The sequence below is a fragment of the Bactrocera oleae genome, chromosome 2 (assembly GCF_042242935.1).
Source record: "Bactrocera oleae isolate idBacOlea1 chromosome 2, idBacOlea1, whole genome shotgun sequence".
Taxonomy (NCBI): Eukaryota; Metazoa; Arthropoda; class Insecta; order Diptera; family Tephritidae; genus Bactrocera; species Bactrocera oleae.
Window position 1 is genome coordinate 55,990,721 of NC_091536.1, and position 23,360 is coordinate 56,014,080.

At 35.1% G+C, this 23,360-nt stretch overlaps 1 protein-coding gene across 1 annotated transcript; it reads right to left on the minus strand.

The window, feature by feature from the left end:
- Nucleotides 1-7,627: 7,627 nt before the first annotated feature.
- On the minus strand, nt 7,628-22,927 carry Nep5 (Neprilysin 5). The gene is made up of 9 exons (XM_036357826.2): nt 22,193-22,927; nt 15,327-15,456; nt 15,045-15,139; nt 14,394-14,964; nt 14,060-14,336; nt 11,018-11,846; nt 10,899-10,947; nt 8,903-9,101; nt 7,628-8,831 (listed from the first exon to the last, which is right to left on the minus strand). The coding sequence occupies exons 1-9, from the start codon at nt 22,269-22,271 to the stop codon at nt 8,490-8,492; spliced, it is 2,571 nt and encodes an 856-aa protein (XP_036213719.2). The 5' UTR covers nt 22,272-22,927; the 3' UTR covers nt 7,628-8,489.
- Nucleotides 22,928-23,360: the final 433 nt, after the last annotated feature.

Sequence of the window (23,360 nt, forward strand, 5' to 3'; positions counted from 1 at the left end):
CGTCAAGGAAATTTATATTAAAAACAACTTCAATTAAGATACATATATGGTTGTGATATAAACTCAACCGAAGAGGCTAAATTTAATATATTGAGTTGATGTGGAAAACGTCAACCAAAATATCGAGATTCTTTATATTAGGGATATAAGGTTTAGATCAAGGCCTACCCCAATTCCATTCATATTCAGTGGTAAACCACGTAATTTTTAAGGAAACTTGTTCATTTGATTTCATGTCAAAATCACACGTATTGACCAACTAAACGGCTTGAAGTTAGGTGGAAAGTCAGAAATCATTATATTAGCTATATTGGGCGCAGCGAAAGGGATGCGCTGATTGCATTAACTTTGGCATTGCAAGGGTATACTGAGGATATATGTTCAAGCAATTTTATAAATATAAAACTCACACACTAAACGACATATTCGTCAAAAGGAACTGTGGTCCACATATTCGGTATCTGAGGGCTTTAGCACTTGTAGTCCGATTTTAATAAATTTTGGTCATAAGGTGGCCTACTTTAAACGCACTAATTGGGCAAAGTTTTATCCCCATACATTCATTTCTGTTTGATTTGCATACTGGTAAGTGAAATAATCAGATTGAATTTAAAACTGTGTTATTTATGATGTAAGCGGAGTTGTACTCCGGTTGGGTATTCTCGGATGGAAAGTTTTATGTTTCTGACACATTTATTTAGTGAACTATCGAGCTTTTAGTAATTTTCAGCAGAAGCGTTATATGAAGAGTAGGCGGGGTTATAATCCGATCATCCATTTTCATAGTGTCAGTTCATAGATACAGTTCGTAAAGGCATTTGTTCTAAGCTAATTCGGGTATAATAGCTTGAATGGCTTAAGAGATATGTACGTTAAATCGCTTAGAGGGCATGGCCATGCCCAGGTTTATATATTAATTTACAACTTAGTTGTGGCACTTTATAGTTTTTCAATTATTACATGTGTACCAAGTTTTGTTACGATATCTTCATTTTTACTCAAGTAACAGTTTGTACATACAGACGGACGGACAGACAGACTTTCGGATTTCAACTCATCTCGTCATTCTGATAATTTATATATGTAAATATATACAAGTATAAACCTATATCTATCACTATTACTTTTAGGTAATACAAACAACCGCTAGGTGAACAAAACTATTATAGCAAGATATTAAAAAAGTATAAATATCGTCACTTTTTTTTGTGCGAATTTGTCATCGAAGTATGTATTGTAACTTAATCTATGGTAAGACTAAGTAAATATTATGATACAATTAGCAAAAGTTAAACCGAGCTGCTGGTTCAAGTATAAAAAGAGAGCATCCTGGAGATATTCACGTCAGCGCCTCTCAAGTCCCCTAAATCCCTTCGAGATCCTTTGATGTTTAAAATCAAAAAGACCGTAAGTAGTTCATTGCTGAACTTATATACTTGAACCTCCGCTCTTTTTCGAATGCTTTTTATACCATGTACTGAACATTTCAATTGCAGAAATAGAGAATATGGCATGAAATTTTCCTTCATTCTATTTTACTTTACCATTGGTTATTAATTTCGCATGTATTTTGATAAACATACACAAATGTTTAGAATTAATGAAAATAAAAGAAGTTTACTTCAAGAACAACATCTTAATACTGCTGGAACAACTCAATCAACAATTTGTATAGAACTTGAAAAAGAAGGAGGTTTTAATACAACAAGACGTCTTCGCAAAGCGCACAGTGCGTGATAATAAAATGAATTTTATTATAGAAACACTCGCAAATTACTCGTATATAAATATAAACATAAACTCACCACAGCAATTTTCTTTATATGTGGACACGCGTAGTTGCATTAAAAATCAAAAGCTTATGAAATTTCGGATAATTTTCAACAAGTTTCCACTTGAGTAAGCCTTGCCATAAAAAGGACTACCGAAGCATAAAGCTTACTTAAAAAAAACAAGTATGGAAGGGCTAAGCTCGGATGTAACCGACCATCTTATACTCTCGCAAAGACAAATGGTATACTCGTTTGAGATTTATTTGTGGATTGGCTGATATTTTCGGTAGAAGGTCAACTATTGGTACTGGGGTCCACATATTCAGTACCTAGGGGCTTGAACAGTTTTGGTTTAATTTAGATAATTTTTGGTCACAAGGTGGCATACTTTAAACGTATTATTCACGCAAAGGTTAAGCCCGATATATTCACCGTTGCTTGATTTGCATACTGGAAAGTGAAAAAATCAGATGGAATTGAAAATGGTGTTATATGGGAAATAGGCGTGGTTGTAATCCGATTTCGCCCATTTTCGCATTATAAAATAGAAATATGAGAAAAATGTTATGTAACGAATTTGGTTGAAATCGGTTAAGCTAATCCCAAGATATGTGTTTTCACCTGATACCATCCCAGGGATACAATTTAATGTCTCTGGCGTGTTTAGTGTTTGATTTATCGCGCTTTTAGTAATTTTAACCAGTACCGTTATACAGGGAGCGGGCGGAGTTGCCACCCGATTTTATCCGTTTTCACACAGTCTATAGACGTACTAAAAACGCTTGCTCTCACGGATTTTTTTATTGTAGCTTTAGCGGTTGAAGAGATATGCACATTAAACCTATTAGGGGGCGGGACCACGCCCACTTAAAAAAAAATATAACTGCAGATGTCCCTCCCTAATGAGATACTGTGTACCAAATAACAGTCTTGTATCTTATTGTAGAGCTTGGTCAATGAAATTTATTCGTTCTAGATCAATAGCGTGTTATGTCTTACGATACCAAAAAGCATGCGTACCAAGTTTCATAAAGATATCTTAATTTTTACTCAAGTTACAGCTTGCACAGACGGATGGACAGACAGTCAGACGGATTTCAACTAGTATCTTCATCCTGATCATTTATATATATATAACCCTATATCTAATTCGATTAGTTTTAGGTGATACAACAACCGTTAGATGAACAAAACTAGCATACTCTGTAGCAACAAGTTGCGAGAGTATAAAAAGGCGTCCACATATACATGTTTCATTGAATACATATTTATCATGTCATGCTGGAAAAGTGGCAGCTATTGAAAAGCTTCTTTTTCACTGATTGCAAAGATATTTTTCAGCGGAAAATGTGTAGACACTACTAAAATTGCGATAATACTCTAAATAAAACGCCAGATGCATCCGCATTTCCACATCACAAAATAGACAATGGGCCCATATTTAGGGGAAATTCCATAACATAGCAATTACTCGAACAATATCTACTGAATTTGGTGCTTCACAGTACTTTGACATAATTTTATTACAGTTTAAAAATGCGTTAAATCGAACTAGAACCCCACTTGCTTCTAATATAACTAAATAATAATAAATTCCATCAATAAATTCTTTTACATTTACTCTTAGGCACCTCTCATATAAAAATAGTCAATAACTTATCAAGCCTTCAGATACCGAAACTAACGACGTTCATGCCTCAGTTTTTATTTAAGATTTCGGACAATGTATGAGATATATGTATTATAAAAGTTCGGAGAGCAAGATGCCACACAAACTCTGATAGTAATATGACGTAATGAATAGAATAAGGGTGGTAACCAACATTACTCGAAAACGGCTAAACCGATTAGTCTCAAATTTTAAATCGAGCTTCTTAAATATATTTTAAAGAATTTTTTTCCCTCCTATAAATATTTTTGTTTTTATAAAAAATTTAAGGCCGAAGGCTCACTGGCCCTACACAGCAATTGTAAGGACGATCATGAGTTACAGTATATTTGTATAGTGGCCAATTACAGAAACGAAATATGCGATTAGAAGCATGGAAAGTATACCAAGAGCAACCAGTATTTACATCAGGGGATCTTTCAGAACTACGCCAACCAGGCACTCAACGTAATTTTACACTTACTGCTAACAGAACTGTTTTGCAAGCAAATGGCAGCGAATTCAGTTCTGAGACTGATGGAATCCTCCCTACTTGTCGCCAGTAACAAGGGGCATTTTATGCTACTCTAAATCCGGTCCTCAATATTGCCTTCCCTTCCAGAGAGGAGTGGGAAAGGGGCGTAGTGGACAAGGATGCAGGGATAAGCTTCTATACGGATGGTTCCAAACTGTATAACCGAGTAGGCGGCGGTGTCTTCTCAGCTAAACTAGATACCAAAATCGCCTTCCGGTTACCAGACCACTGCAGTGTCTTCCAAGCGGAGGTCACCGCAATTAAAGAAATCTTTCTTGTACTGACAAGAAGTGTAATCACAACAAGAAATATATTTCTATATATAGAGAGCCAGGCGGCTTTGAAATCTCTGATGTCTCATAGGATTTCGTCGAAGACAGTGCAAGAATGCCATGATCTTCTAGCGGATCAATCCTATTTCACGGTAAACCTGCAATGGTTCCCAGGACACAGTGACCTCCCCGGGAACTGTGTAGCAGATGATCTAGCCAGAACAGGCATCACCCTACAACTAGATCCTGGTAAGGAGGACATATATATGCCTCTGGCTACTGAATCGACAAATATGTCATTAACATAGCCAAGTGTCAGTGGAATCAGTCCCTGACTTGCTCAACTAGCAGGCAAACGTGGCATGAATGGAATATGACATGCACAAGCCGACTGTTAAAATTCAAGCGGAATGATATAAGAACTCTGGTAGGAGTACTAACAGGTCACTGTCTAATAGGCAGACATGCAAGTAGAATTGGTACGCCATATAACGACTATTGTAGGAGCTGTCAGGAAGCAGAAGAGGAGGAGACCATTAAACATCTTCTATGCGATTGCGCAGCACTATATAGGAAAAGAATCACAGCCATCGGTCGTGGGTTTCTTGACAACGTCTCGGAGGTTGCACGGATAAAACTTGTCTCACTGATGAAATTCATCAGAAGTACGGGGTGGTTCAGAGAGAAGCCAATAGCGTGAGGGGATCACAGTCCCAGTGGTATCACAATGGGCCTCCTAAAGGCCTAAGTGTGTCGAAAGACAGCTACTTTACATACCTACCTACTTAAGGCAGAAATTTCGGTGTTCAGTGTATATAAAAATAAAACATACGATTGTATCTGAACTTAGACCTTTCTTGCTGTTCTAGTTACTTCATATCAATATAACTATTTCCTCCGAACTAAAGTTAAAATCAAGTGTCAATAGTTCGGTTTTCTACAGCGTAATTCAATATCTCCACAAATCATTTGTTTAAGCAAGTGCAGAGTAAAGATGAATGAAATATGATATCCACACACTGACATGTGAAGTGGGCTACGCGAGAATAAGAAATAAAATCCTTTGCAGACAAACATATTGATAAATAAAACGTGAATACAAAGGTGAAGTTCACTTAAAGTAACAACTAGAAAAACAACTCATTTTAGGTAAATAAAGATGTATGACTTCTGATCTATATAATATATTTTAATAAATCCCTCCACACTATTACCTACTCAAAATACATATTCCTCAACAGGGCACCAATAACTTAGGGTTCGGGACATAGGATCGCAATCCATTTCACAATCATACTTGCGCAACTAAAAGAGCAATCCTTTCAAATCGCTTTAAATATTCAAATCATAGTAAATACAGTAAAGTGATTGTGAAGTGGATAGAGCGTATCAAGATAAATATGTGGGCGTGTCACATAATTGTATGCCTATTGTTGGTGCTGTAAAGCTTAAATAATTTTATGCTTTAAATAGTAAGGAAAATTTAATTCGGTCAGAAATGCTATACTTGTTAATATTGGATACCAAATAACACGGGATATCAAAATTTTATCTGAAGCTATCCGTTGTGCGAGCAGACAGACGGACGGACATAGTCCACTTATTTTGAACTATAAATAAGTAAAAGTAATACATATATCAAAGGATCATCATGTGGTATTTTTATACATATGTATATAAATCTTACATTGTTATAATATTGCAATATGCTGCTACAGAGTATAATAGGTTTGTTCACCTAATGGTTGCTTGTATCACCTAACACTAATAGAGTTAAGCATAGAGCTTATAAACTGCCACGCTCATAAAACGCCATTAAAGAAAAACATATAAAGTGTCATAACTGAGCACTAAATGAACATACAAAACTGTAATTTGGTACAGGGGATCACAATAGCGAAGAACACCTGTGTTTGTATAAAAGTGGGCATGGCCACGCCCCAAATAGTTTCATGTGGATATCTACCAAACCGTTTATGGGAAAAACCACTACATAGAAGTGCCATAACTCACTAACTAAATGCGAAACAAGTATGTAATTCCACAGCCAAGATGGTAAGGAAAAGCTATATAGAATAAAAGTTGGACAAGGGGTGTGACACCGTGCACCTTTAGATGGAACCCTATATCTCAAAAACTGCTTGACCTATTTTAACCAAATTGTGTGTGAGGTTGTCCACACGTTTTATTATACGCACTCACTTCTTTACTTGCTTTACCTTTGTTTACCTCACAGCTTATATACAATACTACCCCTATACCTCAATATTATCCACATATTCAATAATTTAGCGTAAGTGATTATTAATATTTGTCCCGCTTGCCATTTTATGAAGAAGTATTAAGAGTAAAATATTTATAATATGCTTCGTAAAAACAATTTATGTAGTCCTCGCAATGAGGATAACTTAACATACATGTGCAGTTGTAAATTAATAGTGTTGGTGACAGTCTGATTGACAAATGAATGACAAGAACGTGTTGTCATATACTAATAACGTCCCACATACCATCTTTAGACACAAAGATACACTGTTATTAGAAAAAAAGTGTCTCTCAATTTAATTAAGATAACTAACATATTGGCCAATATTGGGGGTATAATATCAGTCGAATGTTCGAACATTTTCTATTAGGATACGGGGACTAAGGGAATTGTTGATCCAATTCAATCCAATTTTGATACACAAGCATACTATTATCAGAAAAAGATTAGTTCCAAATATCGATTTCTCGATAAAACGTTCCAATAGAGACAGGGGTCCACATATTCTGTACCTAGGAGCTTGAATTGTTTTGGTTAGATTTGGAAAATTTTTAGGTCTTAGGCAAGGCACTATTCTTGCAAATTTTATCCCGTTATATTCATTGGTGCTCTAATAAAGCTCTTCTGTACCATCTTGTGTTAAGATTTCATGTCTCTGACGTACTTATTTAAAGACTTATCGCTTTTTGAGTAGATTTTAACAAAAACAGTAAGCGGCGTTAAATTTTGAGTTAAAATTTTGATTTCGTAAAAAGTTTTTGATAAGTGTTCTAGAAGATGTGGAGAGTCCTCTTTCAGGCCAATTAAAAGTTATCAACTTAAAAAAAAATGTTTGTGGTCACTATTGGAGTTTGAAAAAAAAATCTTAAACGACAACATGCTTTTCTGAAGCGTTAAAGTTTATTTTGTGTCAAACTCTATCAAATTCAGTGAAGAGTTTGACCAAACAAATTTTTTTTTGTCCAAAAAATGTTTGTCCTAAAATATATATCCATATATCTATCCTCCATTGATTCAACCAAAAGTGAGCTTCATGGCTGAACAAAATTTTCCTATAATCGGTGGCGTTTTACAAAATTATATGTATGTGCTATATTATAAGAAGGTTTAACAATTTGTTTGGTGTGAAAAATGTTTTTATTTTATTTACAATGTTTAATATAAAAGATTCATAAGTAAGTACACGTAGGGTCAATATGTCATTAATTAGGTACTAATGCGTGCGTATTACATGCTATCGTAACCGTTAAGTCCGTACAAGTTTATATAAGCCGTCTTCGATTCGCCATTTTACTGCTCGCTGTCTTTGAGCGCTACTCTCTTGTCAAAATTTAGAGAGGTGAATTCAACTATAAAGTTAAAAAAGTGTATTGATAAAAGAGAGTATACACAAAATTGGTATACCCGCTAAATTCAACGCTACTTGGAATAATTTATAATTGTGGTAGAAAACGTAAAGCATGGCATCTACCCTAAACTACAAGTAAGAGATTACTAAAATGATTTTGGCGCGGAAAGGAACATTTCTCCATGCAGCGCTTGTGTCAAAGGACATGTGAGCGCGAGGTTGCACGTACTATAAGTATGTTTAAGCAATTGCCATAGTTTTTTCGCTTCGCTGCTTTCCAAGGTTTCTTGAATCGAAGACAGCTTTAGTATTTATATTAATAGAAGGAGTTCTTTATTCAAAACTATATAAATCACACAGCAAACATTTTAACAAGCAATCACATACGAGAGGGTTATAAATCTTATTATATATATTTGTAAAAAAATCACCTTGATTCGGAAATCATCTTAATATACCATAATGTAAAGACCAACTAATTGCCTTTCATTCATATTGATATTACTCGTATTAAAAAGTTCAAATTTGAGCAAACACGTATTACCTATAACAGATATATATTAAAAATATATTTTTAATTACGTATTATTTGATTATATTTCCTATTATAAATATGACTCCTTCACCGCCTGTATCCATTATCACCACTCACCAGAGACGACACTTCTCTTTCGGATTCATAGGTGTGTCCCGCTTACACTTGAAAGTTTGCGCAAACTCCTCAGAATTGGAGAGTACACCCTTTAATCGTATCTTTCCGGGACAATGAGAGTCCTCGAGTGCATAGCGTGAAGCCGCCGGCGTATACGTTTCACACCACAGATTTCCGAATGAAATGAAAAATAGCTGCTCATTCGAGTATTTCTCCAAACCAGGCAATTTCAGCCGCTCAGCGCCGTTTTCTTTCACGTACATACGATAAGCGTGAAAGGCTTCACGCATACCACCGTTATCAGCAATATTTTCACCCAACGTTAGCTCACCGTCGATCTGGAAAGTATTTGAAGGTTGAATTAGATCTATATGTGGTATGTACATATAATATAATATATTTGACTCACATATTCTTCAACATCGGGCAGATAGTAGCGACTGTATTGCTCCACAAAGCATTCAGTGCGATTGATATATTCTTTGATCGTCTCATTCGACCACCATTGCAGCATGTTGCCATTCTTGTCGAACATTCGTCCACTGTCGTCAAATCCATGTGTCAATTCGTGTCCCAAAATTGTGCCGACTGAGCCATAATTCAGCGCTCTAATTTTAGCATAGTGAGTATTAAAAGTAATGCTCTTAAGGGAACACCACTTTTACTTTAGTGTCCTGTGCTGGTGCTTCAAGAAATTATCTAGTGCACTAAGTAATACGTGAATGAACATCTAATCAAAACAAATAAGGTTAACCTATGGGAATTAATTTTTATTCTAACATTATAAAATCAAAAAATTATAAATTCGTATAAATAACAAAGCTCTTGTCTTGATGATCTTAAAAAATCTTGACGCTTACAAGTGTCCAAATTACGGCCTTATTTATGAAAATATTGGAAGTGCTTTTGTTGTTAAGATAATTGCAGATGTAATATTTCGAAAATATATAAAAATTTAGTTTTCCAGTCACGATTAGTTCGCGCATTCAAACAACTTCCTTGAAACTTTCTTAATTATAACGGTAATAGTGGCTGGAACAGAACACTTGGAACGTGATGAAATTCGGTATAAGAGGAACTGTGCCAGTGCTGGTAAGATCGACAAAAAGCAAGCCAATAGGGAAATCAGTAAGGTTTACTAAGAAATGGTACAATATATATTTTATTATGCAATAATATTAATGTGTAAAATATTCGTCAAGATATAGTTACAAATTTACGTGTCTCCTTTTTAATTTAATTATTATGAAACCTGTTAACTCAAAACTCTGTTATCGCAAAGTTCTTTACCGATTATGCTTAATTTCCGTACCTTATCCTTCGGGCGTGTGCAGTTATTAACCGATTCGTCTCAATTTCACGTCGTACAGGTGAGCTTGCAAAGATCATGTTATACCGGCAAACAAATCTTTGTGAAGAAAACTGTTACACTCCTATATAACTTGTTGTAGGGGTATAAGAAAACGTGTTGTGTTCTGTAATACTTCAAAGTGTTCTCAAGTTAAATCATCCCGAATTTATTGCCTAAAAAGAGCAATTTCATGAGATGACAATATATAGCATATAGGAAATAAACGATTTTCATTGCCCTATTTTCATTAAAAGTAAGTATTTTACAGAACACTCAGAAGAAACCGTCCAAGACCCTATAAAGTATATACATATGTGATCAGTCTATAAAAGAACCAGTCCCTCAGTTTTTCGGATATCGATCTGAAATTCTACTTTTTCTCCTCATTTTCTCCTTAAGAAGCTGCTCATTAGTTGGAACCGCCGATATCGGATCACTATAGCATATCGCTGTCATACAAACTGAACGATCGGAACTAACCGCTCGCATGGAGATATCTTCAAGGAATTTGATATGTTTATTGTCTAAGGCAATAATGCAATCTCCGATGAAATTGTTCCGATAAGCATATACCTATGTAGCTGACCAAGAAACTGAACATGTACTTACAAAAGGTGCATATTGTTCGGTGCAACTGAAGTTAACTTTCCTGTTTTTTAAATAACAAATAACAATTTAAAGTAATTTTTAACGTTGAACCTATCAAACAAATTAGGTGTTTCGTTGAAATTTCTTTTCTTAAACAAAGCCATTTTACAGCTGGAGATTATACTATAACACATATGTGCATGATTTTCTTTTTGGATTTACTTGTTAGTGTATTTTATTTTTTAATGTGCTTGTGAAGATAGTCTCAATGGGAATTTGTATTCACGAGTGTTATTATGTATACGAGTGTATGGTATATATACAAGTACAGTGCACACGCAGTAAAACAATGAAATACCAAAAAAATCAGAACCAAATTCAAATAAACAGCATCAGAAAAGTATAAATTGCATAGATTTGAAGTGCCAATTGATGCAGCAAACGTGCTATTGTAATATTTACTCACTCCATGCCGAGGTCATAGAAAGGATATTGCAAAATGGCAATGGGTATAGCTGCAGAGAGAGAACAATAAAACAAATGACTCTACATTCAGACTCCGGTAAATCACAATAAAACACGCACTTATCGTGTTCGATTGGAAAGTGTGAAAGGCGTTTACATTCGATGGTGCCGTTGCCCAACCGAACGGTTCTGGTCTATAAAGATTATCCAATTTATTCTGCATCTCCCAACGCAGCACGCCTATCATATTCTCCAAGTGTGTACTCGCATTCACCTGAACGCCCGCATAGTGTGCATTCAGCGCCGTTGCATTACGCAACCACTCCGGAAAGCCAATGAAACTTTTCATAGATTCCGATTTCTGTAGTGTCTCCTCTTTGGTCTCCTCATCCATCCAAGAGGTGCGGCGCACCAGCATATCGAAAGCATGTCTGATATCACTTAACATACGCTCCACATTGGGCAGCTTGTGGTGTACGAATTCATCATCAGCCAGGACATAGCTCACAGCCATGCCCATCAAGCTATTAACGCCATGCGCGCAATACAGCGAACGAGGTGAACTGCTTTCGGTGCCCACAATTAGACGCATATATTCGGAGTGCAGCAGCCGCATCTCGCTGGTAGTGTGCAATATCAATTCCTCGACGACACTTAGCCAGATGTAGAACTCAATATTTGTCGACGGCGCATCTGCTAGATACTCAACGAGGTTTTGCAGGTAGACGATATCCGCATTACTGGTTATGATAGTCAACTCGCTAAGGTTAAAGTTTTGTGAATGGTTGGCGTCGTCCATCATCACCTGCAAATATGTCTCCCAGTTAAGTATTGTTGTTGGGGCAGTTAGTTTGTTGGTGCGATTTTGCAAATCCGCGACGGATATGTAAACTATGTCCTCAATGGGGTTCGTCAGAATTTTTGTCAAGTTTTCAGCGTCATCTTTCAACTGGAAGTAAATGATAAATTTATTATTAAATAAGCTTACAAAGCAGTTGGACAAAAATGAATTGATGTTATTTGACAAGTTGAGTTTAAAGTGGTCTCTTAACGTCTGAAGGTAAACGATGGAAGGGCTTTCATATCTAAATAAACTCGTGGTATTGAAATGCATTGAAATATTTAACTGCTTGGTCCACCCTGAGAATGATTTCCTTCAGTAAACTTACATATATTTAATATTGACTTATATTCTTCATAGATTTGTAATTCAAAATCCCAATGGCTTGTTTATCAAATGATATTATATTCAGCGATGTTGCCAAAAGGTAAGGAAATTATCGGCACTAAGGTAAATTATCATTTTCGTTGCTTGTATCGCTAGCCACATAAAGTATCGTGAGTGCTGTGTTAAAAAATTGCTTAAGACCGAACATCTGATTTAGACCTGTGATAAAGAAGAGGTTCAAATGCGCAATGGTGAACAAGAAAAAAAGATAATTTAGTTATAACCTTTGTCTGTTGCCCTGGATATCTTAGTAAATTTTTATGATTTCAAGTGAAGTGAATGAAGAGATTACGAATTTATTCATGAAAGTATTGAAAGTGATCTTCTTTGTATGATTATTGCATACCTTAAAGTTTGATAAAATATCGGCCTGTTGGTCGTTTAATTATCGTATGTTTATTTTTCCAGAAATAATTAGAAACTCCAAAGTTATTTTTTCGAAATGAACTGAGTGATTTAATTTGTGATCAAGTTAGGAATGATAAAGCAATTATTCAAAGCGGTGGACGTGGAAGAATATTGTTTATTATTATTGACAGAAATTTTCCGAAGCTTAGAAGGGAAATTAAAAGGGGGAAAAGTTGTATGTCAAAAACTTCCTGGGTAACCATAAAGCACTAAATTATGAAAAATGGGGGAAAATATGGTGATAAACTTTCAGACTCTAAGAGCAAATATGAGTATCGAGTTAGATTATCTCCATAATCATGTGGATAAATTTTCGGATAATTTCGCAAGTTAAAAGGAAGAACAGAGAGAGCGCTTCAAGATCTAAAATTGATGAAAGAAAAATATGAAGCTTGCTGGGATCATCATATCATGTCAGATTTACTGTTGGTGCTTAAAAGAAGATTGTAAACCACAAAATTATAAAACAAATGCATATAAAAAGGTTTTCTTTAAATAAAACATATGTATTCGATTTTTATCTCTATTTAGTTCGATGTATCCTAATTTTTTTAAACAATACTGAATTTTAAAATATATACCAACATGTTGCTACAGAGTATAATAGTTTTGTTCACCTAATGGTTGTTTGTATCACCTAAAACTAATCGAGATAGAATGGAGTTATATAGGATGACGAGAGAAGTTGAATTCCTGTGGTTTAAAATTTATTTTAAACTACCGCCACCTAGTAGGTTTAATGTATATATCTTCCAAACTCTCACCCAAATTTGCACAGAACATACCATTTAGATACCTCTTTCGACAGCACGAAAATAGGTGAAATCATATGAGAACCACGCTCACTCCCTACACAATGGTTTTGTTAAAAACTACTAAACGTGGGATGAATCCATAACGAAAAGCAACAGAGACATGCCAAGATGGCACAAAAGGGTTTTATAGGAACAGGTTTCAAAAGTGGACAATGGGCATGGCGCCGCTCAGATTTAGGTGAAATCCCATGTCTCCGAACATACTTCACCAATTTCAATCAAATTTGTTACGTAAGATTATTTTGACATTCCCATGTAATAGTGCGAAAATGGGCGAAATCAGACAGTACCCACGTCCACTTCCCATATAACACAACTTTAAATTCCATCTGGTTTTTTCACTTTCCAGTATACAAATCAAGCACTAATTAATGTATCGGGATAAACATTTTCCAGAAATTTTCCTTTATCTCAGGTATAAAAATTGTCGAAATCGGACCTATTCAAGCCCCCACATACCGAATATGTGGATCCCAGGACTTATGGCCGACCTTTTGCCAAAGATCTCATTCGATTTTTCTGATATATAATTCAAATTCGGAGAAAATGTTTTTTAGCCGAGTTGCAAGAGTATGAAATGTTCGGTTACACTCGAACTTAGATTTTCCTTTCTAGATTTCTAGAGCATTTTTATATAATACAATTTAGCCACAATTATTATTTCGAAACAAGCCCTAGTGTTGATTTTAAAAATTGTACAACAATACACACCCGGTACAATTTTTTCGCGAACTTCACAGCTTGAATAGCCATCTCGCCTATCGTGTCATCAATCGATTCCACCTTCGCGTCAGGATTTAAGTACAACACATATAATTCAACCATTTTTTTGATATAGGCCACATAAGTCATCAATCCGGAGGTAGTATGCTTCTGAGATTCTTCTATATCATCCTCCAGCTCTTCACTGTCTTCATCATCCTCCTCGTGATTGGCTATTGTTTTCCGTTTGATTTTATTTAACAATTTATGCATGTCATCTTTGTTGCTGGAAATTTCTTAAATTAATATAAATATGGTATAAATATTTACATTTAGTACTTACAAAGGCAATGAAGAATCAGTTTCGGGCGTGCCCAAAGCTATACGATTAATTGTACGATTTACCGGATCAGGGAATATATCGAACCCCACTACTAAATCCATGCCTAAGTTCTTTTTAATGAGAACTAAACTGCGCAACCAATTAAATTTCGCTTCTTCGCCATACTTTCGCATCACCTCCTCTGGCAATGTCACATTGAAACCGCTCAGCAAAAGTGGTAACTCAAACTTCCGGAGAAAATATATCAGCGGCTCTAGCTCACGCTTATCCAATAATTCCGTATCCATGCAAGCGCGATACATTATTTTCGTCTTCCGCACAGCGAGGGGTTCCTCCTCGCTAATATTCGTTTGCAGGAAGGAACGTAGCGTGCGCATAATTTTTGCTTGACGCTCACGAAACCAGTCATTTGATGTGGCCGAATCGGGTTTGGGATGATCGTCCGCCCAACGACCACAGGTAAATTTATAAAAGTCCTCACAAGGATCAGTCTCTTCGTCCATTGAGTAAATGAGGCCAGCCGCTGTGCGGAGACACTCTTTGCTGCGACACATTTCAGGTTGTGTACGGCCTTAACGAGAGCGAGGACGGGGAAGAGGGAGAAAGTTATTAGAAAAACTTAAGAGGTTAGCAATACAACATTATACTTACGCCTTATACATACGACTATTATAGCTATGATTAAAATTATTATCAAAAGTATTAGCAAACCAAACAAAGTCTTCTGGTAATATTTTCGTCGAAACCTGTAAATAACAGCAATTAAAAATAAATTTATGTTGACTATTCACATTTCGAACTACAATCAATTCAAATGAAGTTGACAAAGCAATTAAAGTGCAATCAATTTTTCCACCCACTTGGAAGGTGTGGTTAAACAAATGGTCAGTAAATAATTTACACATTCTGTCCTACTAATTTCGGTATACTTACTTTGATTGCACGCCGACGAACGTGGCACCGTGAGGCGGTCGCTTGCCTAACGCGGTGGTGGAGCCATTAGCACCCGGTAAATAGGATATATCGCCTGCAGCTGAGCCAGTGCTGTGTATACTAAGGTTACCTGCAGTGCAGATAATTATGTTTAAATCCAATGAAATACTGTTATGGAAAATAATAAAGTTAGTTGATAAGGCATGAATTGTATTTCGTATTGCTCACATTTTAACCATAAACACTTCCTATTATTAGTTAAGCTAATGATCGTTCATAAGTGTATAAAATAATACGAACAGCGTTCACTATTCCAGATAATACAACACAATATTCAGCAGTTTTCGCCCACTGAAGTTATTTAATTGTTATATAAATAGTTAATATGTATTTAGTTATGAAAGCAAAGAGCTTACTACTAATTTAATGGATATTCTGTTCTATGTACGTCCAGCATTGTCTGGAAAACAAGAGAAAGTGATTCATAACCTGATTACCTCCCATTAAAGAAATATTCTGACTTTTTCGGACTTGGCACCTACCACACACACAGATTTAGATGTAGATGTACTTCTTGAGGATAAAAACTGTATTAAAATGAATACAAGCTTTGCCCTGAAAATAACCGAACTTTTTGGATATGTAATAAAATGTACATTATATAATCTTTGAAAGTTATTATTTATTCAAAATAGGTTTCATTACACTCAATATAATGTTTGGAATGATCAACCAGCGTATGCATAGATCTAGTTGAATGGCTGAGGCGTCATTATAAAATGCTTCTTTCATTTTGGATTTCAATAGAAATAGAAAATAGTCACATGGTGATAGATCAGGCGAATATAGAGGAAGGTTGATGAGAAAAATCTAGTTTTTCTCAAAGGTCCCATCACTTTTTTGTCTTAATTTATATAATGGTTTTTTACCCATATCTTCAGTTAAAATTCTCCAAACAGTATTTTCACCTATATTTAATCCCTCAGCCAACTTTCTCGCAGTAAGATTTACATCAGTACCAATAATTTCACAGGTTTTCTCCACCAATTCAGCACAATTTCTAGTTATTTATCACAGGCACACTTTTTCTGTTATTTAACGTCGTTCAAATCGAAACTTGTCGTTAAATAAAAATGTATACCATATATAAAAAGTTGAGGATCCACAGGCTATTCGATATTATATCTCCATTGAAACAGCTGGTATTTTGCAAAATGTTTTGGTAAAGGCACAAGCGTACACTAACACAAATAATGGAGTTATTCGTTAAGCAAGATATGTATATAAACCTAATCGTTATTGTTATGTCAAGTGAATGACTCAATTTGTACCCTTATTTCAGTTTAACGCTCGACTCATTCGAACGGTGGATGGTGCAATCACTGCTACAGTGGATAGCTATTTTTGTAGTAGCTTGAAGGATAGCGAATAAATCGCTATCAATTAAATATGTTTTTAATCTTCCTTGTATATTCACTATTTATATATAAATTTATCCGCAAAGTACTTTTAGTGCAATCGCTTTCCTTAAAAAAAACTTCCCACAAAGCACCTTTTTTAGGCAAGCCCACTAGGTGATTTGATTTATAACAACAATTAAACTAAACTTCCGAATATAATAAGACGAATAGTGAAATTTCAACTGAATGTATTCAAACCGTAAACAGTTACGTTGGTTTCAATAAGACGTCTTATTGTCCGGTAAATCCACAGTGTGGAGTCAGTACAATAGATGAATGATAAAGGAGGTCATATAAATAGTTGTCATATAGTACTACATATCAATAACATTACTATGGGAAAATATATATTTATGTTTAATGAATCTGACATAAGAGATGCATATACCTGATTTGGTGTATCTTGTAAAACGACGGCCCTTTAAAGTTCTCTTAATTTTTAGAAATGTGAAAGAGTCACCTGGAGCCATGTCTGGTGAATATGGAGGCTGCGGCATCGTTAAGTATTGTTTTTGGCCAAGAATTCACGAACAAATTCCTTGATCAATTTGTTTTAACAAAGGAAAACCACCACATCTAACCTTAGCAACTGCTACAGACAATGTAGGCAATGAATACAGCTGAAAATTGTATCGTACTTCAGGGGCATGTATATCGTTATAATAAAAAAATGAAAACTGGACTCCCCAAACTCTGGAAATTTTAATTTTAAAATTTCCATTATTTTTTGAACACATTATGTACCATAACAATTAAACCCCACTTTTAAATTTTTTAAAAACAGGCACCTAAGGCATAAGTTCGGTTATAACCGAATTTTTTATATCATATTGAGGTTAAGTTACGGAAGATGTTGACCAATATAAACATTATACCGTTCAACCGGAAATTGGAAAATTATTATACTGACTATATTGGTTATAAAAGAAGGTATACGCTGAATGAATTTAGTTTTAGCGTTAAACAAAAATCTGTTCGAGAATTCATGCAATTTTATTAAGATAAGTCAAAGTTGGAGCGATATATATATGGGTCCAGAATAGTTTGTGAACCAGTTTTAATTATTTTCACCACTAACCTACACCAAGATCATACGTTCTTTTAATTTCTCTCACATATCTTACATATAATATTTCCCGATTTATACAATATAAAGTCAACAAGAACTTTAAATATCTTATATTAGGTATTTGTGGGACAGGGGAAGTATTGAATCGATTTTTTCCATTTTTGACACAAAGGCATATTATTATCAAAAGAAGATGACTTTTGAGTTTCATTAATATGTCTAAAGGATTGACTAAGATTTTTGGAATCATACTTGGTATCTGGAGGCCAGAAAAGTTATGTTCTGATTTCGGCCATTTTTCGTAAAGATGTGCTACCATTTATACAAGTATATACTATATTGAAAAGTGAGGGAGAGTCTGGGAGAGTTTTAAATATTTTTATGTGGAAATAGGTGTGGGTGTAGTGCGATTTCGTCCGTTTTCAAACAATTACGATGGAATTTCAGCTAAAAGTTGGCAGGGGCACGCCCTTTTCCTAATTTGAATAACAATGAAAATACAACTTTAACATTTCGTCTTTATTCCATTAAATATTTTCGCATTTTTCTTTAGTGAGTTATTGCTCTTTATGGTAAGTATTGATAATACTGTACAAGTATGTATAATATAATAGTATGTAGAATACTGTTTCCAGCAAAGGGAAGCGGATACACGCCCACTTTTAAAAAAATATTAAACTACAAATTCGCCTTCTTAATGTGATCTTTCATACAAAATTTCTTAGCATAATTTGTGGTTTAGTTTAGCATTGAATAATTTTTCACTTAACGGTAAGTTGTAGGCGTGGCAATAGTCCGATTTTGCCCATCTGCCTAAGTTTCATCAGCATATCTCAATTTTTACGCAAGTTATTGCTAGCACGGACGGGCGGACAGATGGACAGTTCTTTAATTTATCTTCTCATCTCATCATTTTGCCATAAAAGTCTATATCTATCTCGATTAGCTTTAGCTGTTACAAAGAACCACTAGATGAACAAAATTATTACACTCTGTGCAACATGTTGCGAGAATATGAATACCATCTACTGCGTAGAGTAAAAACTCAATAATTTATTTTAGCCAATTTACAAACATACAAACATATATATTTATAATTCGTGCATATAAATATAGGCATACATATATAATTGTGCATAAAAATAAAACTATTAATTGCTTTTGACATGATTATCACATGAGTAACGACATTTACAATAAATATAAAACACATGCGTGCCTTTGTATAGTTGTGAAATCACAGTATATTTGTAATGCTAAACAAATCCATATATTCGTAAATATATGTACATAATGGAAATGAATGACGAATGCCTAATGACCATTAGTGCAGGACATGTCATAGTCCTGCCTTGTCTCTCGAATATAGTGTCCTGCGCAAAGTATCCAAACAATGGCACAGTTATGGAGTTAAGGAGCGTGTAGAACCGTTAAATGATTGCTCGCATCTTGATAAAATCGAAGCACAACATTTTCTGTCATTAAATAGTTGCGCTATTTACATGAATCGCTCGATTGCAATTGTGTCAACGCCTGCTACTATGGCTCTCTGCATATATATGTATAGACTTACATACTATGTATTGTACATACCAATACACTTGTATGAATATACAATTTGTTGAAATGTACTGTCCGCTCCTCTTTTGTTCATTGGTATGTGTAAGCATTTGCGTGTACAGCTCTGGGACCCTGTCAATAGTCGGGCGCATTAGGGGCTTTTACGGCTTTATGAGCTATCACCGGACATTATGTCCATATATGAATATAAGCAGAAGTGTTTTTGACCTGTCATTTGAAAAGTTACAGTGGCAAGCATAAAAATATAAGTTTTTGGCAGATAAGAGCAACAGCTTCGACCAAGTTCTCACGAGCAAAGGTTTAGCATATTCTAGAAATTTAAACACTGCCTAATGCCTAAAATATTAGTTAACGAGTTTTGCGTTTCCCCAAGAATTTATACCTGTTATTGTAGTATTTTCCAATGCTTTTAACGAGAAATATTTTACACATAACGCGTATCCATATAAATTTGGATACTGCAATAATTTCAGAAGAACATAGAATCAGTCCAAAAATAGTGTTCGCATATCTGGTAACTATCGGCAATGCTCAGAATTATCAGCTACTTTTGTTTCAGTAAGTAAAGGAAATTGGAGAGGATATCCCTTTACTATATATATTTTTTCAGAATCCTGACTTCTTATTGAAAATATTTTCTATTCACGAAAACCTCTGACCTCTTTTGCATAATTTTTCAATTTTAATTAACTTAATTTATTCCAATTTCATACTTCTAAAACTTAGTACCTCAATGAAATTTAAGCCAAAATCAGCTGGGCGTAAAATATGAAATATTTTAGTGGCTTCGCCCATTGTTGATGATCTATATGTAAATATATGTTACCCCATTTCGGAAAGAGTAGATACGTATTATATAAATTACTGAAAAGTAGTTATAACTCAAAAATGCTTACTAACAATATTAGTAATAATATGAATCGTAAAAAAAATAATGTAGCCTGTTTATGGCTCACTACTGTATTAGTCCCTCGTATAGGCATTTATCATATGTATATATTTTTAAGGTCATTGCTCTAGGCTAAAGCTTAGCGTGCTTAATATTCTGTTCTATTAATTGAATTTGTTTCTTATCTCACTTGTACTGTTTTATTTCTTCTATTTCTATTTCTATATAGAATACATATGTTTACACACAAGTATAACATTTTTGGTTTTGAAATTATATATGCAAATGCAATTATTGATAATTTCAAAATATTAATTTCGTCAAAACAAAATTACCATTAATATTCCCCTTTAAATTAAATATTAAATTGCACATTATAAGTATGATTATTTTTTACTATCGTGCAAATTTATCGGTTTCATGGATCGATTTCGCACCACGTTTACTCTAGTCGATAATGCTAATCTTCAGAGCCACCGTACCGTATTGCTGCTTTGGAGCAGAGTATCAAAGAAGACTTGAATGAGCCCATCTGGTATCTCGCGCAACAATTGGAGCTGTGCCGATGCACTTTATGGAAGATTTTGTGAAAAGATCTTGGTTTGCAGGCTTACAAAATCCAACTCGTGCAAGAATTAAAGCTTAACTTTTGGTTGAATGGGTACGTTAATAAACAAAATTGTCGCATTTGGAGTGATATTAATCCAGGAGCCATTCTTGGTACGCCGTAACATCCTCAAAAAGTCACTGTTTGGTGTGCTCTATGGGCAGGAAGAATCGTTACAGTCAAGGGAGAACGCTTAGAGCCATGATTAATGACTCTTTCGTGACTGAATTTGACAATGTTGATGTAGACGATTTTTGGTTCAAACAAGACGGTACTACATGCCAACAAAACCATCAATTAATGGAATTAATTACTGGAAAAAAGTGGTCAAAATTAGTCATCTTGGCTGGAATTTAATCGAGCCAGCCGAGGCGACCATTCTTAAAGCATAATGACAAACCCTTAACTTTATAATAAAGCTAAATGCTTGGCCATAACATTAAATACATCCGTGTTATTTCTTCATAAAATCCACATGTTTAAAACCATCATTTACTTTAGCTTAGGTCAGTATAACACCATTTAATTGAGGTCAATCGTTCTCCATATACATGGATTTTATTTTATAAACGATTTCAGAGCTACTAAACAAATTTAAATAAATTCGGCGGGTTTGTTCCGATTGACTGTAGATCAAATAATAGATGAATTGGCCAAAATAGAATAAACGGAAACGCAAGTCAGCCGCCTACAATGTTACAATGTAACAGTCAACCACGCGCAATCTTGGAGTAAGTGGTATTCCATCAGGACAACGCAAAGCCTCACACTTCGACAGTGACTCGCCAGACGCTCCGGAAGCTTGGTTGGGATGATTTTATGCATCCACCTAATAGTTTGAACCTAGCATCAAGTGATTGCTGTGATCCTGTCGGTGGCGAATGATTTTTCTGGTAGAAAATTCGCTTCAAGGAAAACAAAGCGGCTTTTTAGTAAAAAATAGTGCTTCGAAAATGTTTTTACCTCTACTTTTGAGATTTAATGAAATTTGAGATTTAAGAACACCGAACCAACCACCATTTTTATATGCAACTTAAAATAATTAATATTTTTTTGTTTCAGTAAATAATGTATATTTATGTATGTTCAACAATAAGATATCTTAGCCGCAATAAACTTTACTAAGCGAAAGTCACCCGCTTGTTGAGAATTTGACTTTTTTAAACTATTGCAACATTAAAGAAATGAAAGCTTTATACCTTCTTGTGGCAGGCTGACGAAAGCTTTGAAGTATTTACGAGCCTACGCTAATTAGCTTACCTGTTGCTGGCCGCGCATTATTTCGCACGAAGCCGTTGTTTGTTGTCCAAATGCGGTGATTCTCATATGTCGCGTCCATATCGCAGGTCCAAAGTGCATATATGATTCAAAGTATCACAATAGTAAAAAATAAAAATAAAGCACTTCCCATTAGCCAAAAGTAATAGCGAAACTTAGACGTTTTCAACACATTTTATAATACCGGCGCTAAATTCGATTATACGCAAACGACACGCACGAAAGTAAAAGTAGGGTCGCAAGCAGACAGAAAATCGAGAGCAACGCGGGCTATCAAATATTTACAAGGCTAAGAAGCCTAAACACGTAATAGATAAATTCAGTTCATTGTTGATCCACGGCAGACGGCGCGTGCTGGCGAATCCATAAAGCCAGCATTTTTTCCAGTCTATATTTTTAATTTTTGTTTTTCTATAAATTATTTTATATCCTTAACACCGTTTAACAGCTTTTTCCGCAGAAATCGCTAATATAAATGAAGAGGCACATTAAAATAAATATTAACTTATTGATTTTGCCATTTATATAGGCCACGAAGTCATTTGTTTACTACTGCTTTGGACTGTGCCGTTAGTAAACGAAGGCGCTAGACAGAATACACAATAACTGGTAGACAAGCTTGCTGACAATCAGCAACGTACTAAAATACCTAAATACGTTTAGCTAGACAGTCTGCAATTGAACAGATTCACCGAGAGTCCTGGCAACGCGCCGAGCCGTACGAGTGCCGGCGCGAATTAAATCGAAGCACCAGTCGGCGTGGCGTATTTATGAACAACAACTGTCACTACGGTGAGCGTGGTGGCGCTAATGACGTTGTGTTGAGTGCGGTTGTCGCGGCACACGTTCGACACCTGTGTCTATGCCTGGGAAGTAGATATCTGGATTGGAACGTATATAGTTGCACCCACCTCAATATATATATTTGCATTGTGTGGGGTGAAAAAGAAAAAAAATCAATTCATTCTTTATTCCATATCTGCTAGCTGGCATGTAAATGTGACTGGTAATCATGATAATTACAAGAAAATATAAACAAACACTTACATGTATGCTCGCATATGTACAAAAATTGATTTATTCACGAGGACAGTTTGATAAGTGGAACACACTTGGGGTAAAGATTTCGGAACAAAATTTATTTTTCATA